At 42.4% G+C, this 6,167-nt stretch overlaps 1 protein-coding gene across 1 annotated transcript; it reads right to left on the bottom strand.

Moving 5' to 3' along the window:
- Window positions 1–3,929: 3,929 nt before the first annotated feature.
- LOC102828930 (zinc finger protein 420-like) lies at window positions 3,930–5,603 on the bottom strand. Its single transcript, XM_006877874.1, has 2 exons — window positions 4,693–5,603; window positions 3,930–4,356 (listed from the first exon to the last, which is right to left on the bottom strand). The coding sequence occupies exons 1-2, from the start codon at window positions 5,601–5,603 to the stop codon at window positions 3,930–3,932; spliced, it is 1,338 nt and encodes a 445-aa protein (XP_006877936.1).
- Between the last annotated feature and the right edge of the window lie 564 nt (window positions 5,604–6,167).

Below are 6,167 nucleotides of genomic sequence, written 5' to 3'. Positions count from 1 at the left end.
ACTGAAGGCTGTGCTCTTTGATCTTCAGCAAGCAAGGTTGTATCATCTGCATATTTAGGTTGTTAATGAGTCTTTCTCCAATCTGATGCCACATTCTTCTATATATCATCAACCATAATTTCACATACACACAAAAATAGGGGAAACCCAGAAATTCAATTCTGTATTTCTAGTTTCAGCATAGGGCACAGGGCAAGAAGTTGAAGCAAAAACCAGAAACCCAGAAGGCAGCCAAAATGGGATTGACTTGATGGATGCAAACTGGTTTTTTGTTCTGTTTTATATTTTTACATAAAGACAATGGACTATTCTGGGGAGTAGCGAAGGAGCAGAGATAACTTCCTGGTTCTAGTCCTAGTTTTCCTTTTATCATCCCTTGGTGTTTATCTAGAGTTTCAAAATTAAGTTCATCTTTGAGTGCAGTTACTATAAAGTGCTTTCTTGACTATTAAATTGTTTTTCAATTTGTTCACAAGCTGAAAACGATCTTCACTTTGGAAGATACACCCACTTAAAAGCTGTTGTTCAAAATATTTTTGATTGGATGGGAATAGTTTTAAAAAATTAATGAACAAAATTGCAACTGTGAACGCTTCCAAACACAAAGACAGAAAAGGCTGTCTCTCACCTGCTTCCCTCACCTAACCCTAATCCTAATTCCCTCAGCCTCACCACCAGCCAACCCCACCATCACCAAGCCAACTGCTGTCTATGGACAGAGATTCATGGCTTCCCTGTGTGTGTCAGAGTAGAACTGTGTCCCACAGTGTTCTCAGTGGATGATGTTTCATAAGTAGATCCCACTCATGGTGCCATGTGTGTGTCAGAGTAAAACTATGCCCCACAGGGCTTTCAGTGGATGATTTTTTCATAAGTAGATACCACTCGTGGTGCCCCGTGTATATCAGAGTAGAACTGTGCTCCACAGGGTTCTCAGTGGATGATTTTTCATAAATAGATCCCACTCATGGTGCCTCCGTGTGTGTCAGAGTAGAACTGTGCTCCAGTGTTCTCAGCGGATGATTTTTCATAAGTAGATCCCACTCATGGTGTCCCCGGGTGTGTCAGAGCAGAACTGTGCCCACAGGGTTCTCAGTGGAAGAATTTTCATAAATTCTACTCATGGTGCCCTCAGGTGTGTCAGAGAACTGTGGTCCAGTTTTTTCAAGGTTGTCATCTTTACATACTGCCTGCCCTTTCTCCCACTCAGCCCATGGGTAGGACTAAACCACCACCATTTACATCACTGTCATTTGTAGAAACCTGGAGTTTACTAGGATTTACAATGACCCATGTTGTCCTGAGTTGAAGTGCCCTCTCTGTTGGGTTTCTGGGTATCTTTACAGAATCTAAACATCAGGTCCTTCTTCTTTGGTACAGCATGGTAGGATTAGACCTCCATCCTCTAGGTTTCTGTGCTCTGTGTGGTTTCTGTATAATCGATTCAGACTCATAACAACACTATGCTGTGCAGACAGGGTTTTTCAAACACTGTGATTGTATTTTTTACAAACAGATCTCCATTCCTTTCATACACAGTCCTACTGGGGAGATTCCAATCTCCCATAGCGACATTAGCAGTTGGGCACAAACTGTATGGGATACCCAAGGCAGAATCCTCTCCTCATCAGGTCCTCTGTCTGTACTGCAGAAAACTCAGTCTCTGTGGTCTGTCATGAGCCCGCAGACCAAAGCTTTGAAGGACAGACACACTACCCAGGGAACCAGCTGACCACAGCCTCCAACAGGAAGAACATTCTGGTCCACTGGAGGAGGAATTCGTATCTGAGAACCCACCCAGAAAACCCACTTGTGTCTAGTCGGTTGTAAATCGTGGCAGTGCCAATACAGAGTGGAACTGTCCTTGGACATTTTTGAGGCTGTACGTCTTCATGGAAGGAGCACTCAAGATATCAGACAATTTATTGAGTAAAACAAATTTGCTGCACAAAGACTCTTTAAAGAATTTAAGAGCAAAAACGTCAATATATGTATTGTTAATATATACAGATATGTATGGAGTCCTGGTGTGGCGCTGTGGGTTAATGCGTCAGACTGCAAAGCCATTTGAACTGTAAGGTTGGCTGCTTCTCGGAAACTCTATCCAGGGTCGCTATGGGTCTGAACTAACTCTACGGCACTTAACAACAACATAGATATGTATAGGGAGCTCTGGTATCTGAGGGGTTACGAATCGGGCTGCTAACCTCAAGGTCAGTAGTTTGAAACTACCAGGTGTTCCATAAGAGAAAAATGAGGGTTCTGCTCCCATAAATGTTTACAGCCTCAGAAACCTTACAGAGGGTCGCTAGGAGTTGGAACCCACTGCACAGCACACCACCACCACCATAGATATGTATGCTGGTAAGCACCTTCGAGTCAGCTCCTCCCCATAGGGACCTTGCCACATTCACCAATGTATTTCTTACAGAATTCCAATTAGTACACATAGAACTGACTGGAACACAAAATTTGGGAAACACCACAGTAATCATTATCTCAGGTTGTAATTATCTGTGGGTTTGTTGTTGTTGTTAGGAGCCATCGAGTAGGTACTGACTCATAGCGACCTTATGCACAGCGGAATGAAACACTGCCAGATCCAGGGCCAACCTCACTACTGTTGTCACACTTGAGTCCATCGATGTTACCACTAAGTCAATCCATCACGTTGGGGGTCTTCCCCTTTATCTCTGATATTCCATCTTACCAAACATGTTATTGTTCACTGTGGAAAAGCAGTGGACCGGGAGCTACAGGTTCACAATTCAAGTCCACCAGCTGCTCTGCAGGAGAAAGATGAGGCCTTCTGGTCCTGCAGAGATCTAGAGCCTCAAAAACCTGATACAGAGTCATTATGAGTTGGAGCAGACTTGACTGAATGAACAGAAAGCCAAAGTATTATGGAAATCAGAATATCTGCTGTCTCAAAGTATCACCCTATGAGATACTAAGTATAAAAGTTAAGAACAATGAACTCTAAATATGACAGAACTGAAGAAAATGTATGAAAACTAAACACTCTTAAATGCAATACAACATCAATGTAATAAAGTTTGCACAATATAACATCAACCAAATCATTAGAAAATAGAAAACCACATTTGCTGAAGGCTATTTCCTGAGACTTTACTATAGTAACCAAAGATTTAAAGAGAGGTACAATTAATCATGGAATGACAATATAACAAACATTGATGAGGATATATCCCTGCAGTTACAATGAAGCTGACATGTTTCTGTGAGAATTTTGCTCACATTAAGCGCAGTATTTTGAATTTTGCTCACTTCACAGTAGCACTATGGAAGAAATATCAAAATTGGACATACAGAAGTCTTTTATCTCTGAATCCTTTTATGGACAGTGAGGTGTGAGGTCTGATTAAATGCTTTCTTACACTCCTGACATTCATAGGGCCTCTCTCCATTATGGAATCACTTTTATGTACTGTATTGTGAGACAAATCTGAAGGCTTTCCCACACTCCTTACATTCATATGGTTTCCCTCCACTGTGTACTCTTTATGTGAAAGGAGAATTAAGTGATGATTTAACATTTCCCCACATGAGGCTTTCTGCTCCCATAAAGATTTCCAGCCTCGGAACCCCTGTACAGGATCCCTATAAGTCAGAACCAACTCCACAGCACATAACCACCACCACCATCACATTCCTTACTTTCATAGGGTCTTTCTCCACTGTGGATATTTCTATGTGATCTGAAAGTTGAGAAATGGGTAAACCTTTCCCGATTCCTTATACTCATAGGGTCTCACCACTGTGGATTCTTCTATGTACAGTAAGGGCTGAGGCTCTTGTAATGGCTTTCCCACACTATTTATATTCTTAAGGTCTCTCTCCACTATGAATTCGCTTATGTATACTGAGGGAAGAGTCACAAGTAAAGTTTTTCCATATTCTTTACATTCCTAAGGCTTATCTCCACTGTGGATTATTCTATGTGCTGTAAGATGTGCGGTTATTCTAAAGTCTTTTCCACAATCCTTACATTCATAGGGCCTCTCTCCACTGTGGATTCTTCTATGTTGTGTGAGGCTTGAAGCCTGACTAAAGGCTTTCCCACACTGTGTACATTCATAGGGCCTCTCGCCACTGTGGATTCTTCTATGTTGTGTGAGGCTTGAGGCCTGACTAAAGGCTTTCCCACACTCTGTACATTCATAGGGCCTCTCTCCACTGTGGATTCTTCTATGTGCTGTAAGATGTGAGGTTCTTCTAAAGGCTTTCCCACACTCCGTACATTCATAGGGCCTCTCTCCACAGTGGATTCTTTTATGTCTGCTAAGTTGTGAAGTTGTTCTAAAGGCTTTCCCACACTCTAAACATTCATAGGGCCTCTCCACACTGTGGATTCCTCTATGTGCTGTAAGTTGTGAAGCTGTTCTAAAGGCTTTCCCACACTCCTTACATTCATAGGACTTCTCTGCACTGTGGATTCTTCTATGTATTCTAAGGTATGAGGTGGTTTTAAAGGCTTTCCCACACGTCTTACATTCATAAGGCTTCTTTACACTGTGGATTATTCTATGTGATTTAAGATGTGTAGTTGTTCTAAAGACTTTTCCACAATCCTTACATTCATAGGGCCTCTCCGCACTGTGGATTCCTCTATGTGATTTAAGATGTGTAGTTGTTCTAAAGGCTTTCCCACACTCCTTACATTCATAAGGCTTCTCTCCACTGTGGCTTATTCTATGTGCTGTAAGATGTGCGGCTGTTCTAAAGGCTTTTCCACATTCTTTACATTCATAAGGCCTCTCTCCACTATGGATTATTGTATGTGTTCTAAGCCTTGAGGGTGTTAGAAAGCCTTTCCCACACTCCTTACATTTATAGGGCCTCTCCGCACTGTGGATTCTTCTATGTGTTTTAAGGTGTGAGATTCTGCTAAAGGCTTTCCCACACTCCTTACATTCATAAGGCTTCTCTCCACTGTGGATTATTCTATGTGCTGTAAGATGTGCGGTTATTCTAAAGGCTTTTCCACATTGTTTACATTCATAGGGCTTCTCTCCACTGTGGGTTCCCATGTGTCTCCTGCACTCTGAGGAAAATCTGAAGGCTTTCCCGCATTGCTTACATTCGTAAGGCTTCTCTCCGCTGTGAATTGTTCTATGTACTATGAGGCCTGAGACATTAACAAAGGCTTTCCCACATTTCTTACATTTATAGGGCCTCTCTCCACTGTGGGTCCGCATGTGTCTCCTGCACTGTGAGGACAGTCTACAGGTTTTCCCACATTGCTTACATTCATAAGGCTTCTCTCCGCTATGGATTCTTTTATGTGCAGTCAGTTCTGAGGAATCCATAAAAGTGTTCCCACACTTCTTACATTCATAAGCCCTCTTTGCACTGTGGACTGTTTTATGTCTCGTGAGCCTTGAGGTGCGGCGAAAGGCTTTCCCACATTGATTACATTCATAGAGCCTGTCTCCACTGTGAGTTTGCAAATGTTGACTCTGCTGTGAGGAATCCGTAAAGGATTTCCCACACTCTTCACATTCAAATGGCCTCTGTACACTGTGAGTTCCTACAAGTCCAGGGAGGAGTGACGCCTCACCAGAGACATTCCCACACTCCATATAGTCATGCAGTCTGTCTCCACTTATCTTATATTTATGAGTATTTTTCCCACCATGAGTGCTCACAGGCATGGTCAGATGAGAAGGACACCTGTAATCTTCTCCACAGTCCGGATACTGACAGATACTGCTTCCAGTGTGAGCTCTACTATGATTGTTCTCTAGGGAATGATCCAGGAAGGCTCCTCCATACTCACAGCATTCAAAAGGATCTACTTCTGTGGAATCTACTTGGTGCACAGAAAGACCAGGAATCGGGCTGGAGGTTTCCCCACACTGGTTGTGTTCACAACGTTCACCCAGGTTCTTGATTGCACCAATTCTGTTAAAAACAGGTAGTGTAAATGTAAACCAATGGTGTCCTCTGCAAACTACTCCATTTTCAACAAGGAGACAAGAAAAAAAAAAGTCAGTTATCGTGTTGGAAACAAATGTTGTCGCATGACAGCATTACCGAACACAGTGAACATGCATGTCTTTTTCCTGAATTGTCTCAAGATTCATCTAGGACAACAACTACCATGTCCGTCAATGTGTAAGACTTCCTGTTCATTGTATCCAAGT

This window comes from Chrysochloris asiatica, unplaced genomic scaffold (genome assembly GCF_000296735.1).
Source record: "Chrysochloris asiatica unplaced genomic scaffold, ChrAsi1.0 scaffold00658, whole genome shotgun sequence".
Lineage (NCBI taxonomy): Eukaryota > Metazoa > Chordata > Mammalia > Afrosoricida > Chrysochloridae > Chrysochloris > Chrysochloris asiatica.
This window is presented reverse-complemented; position numbering and strand designations above follow the sequence as displayed.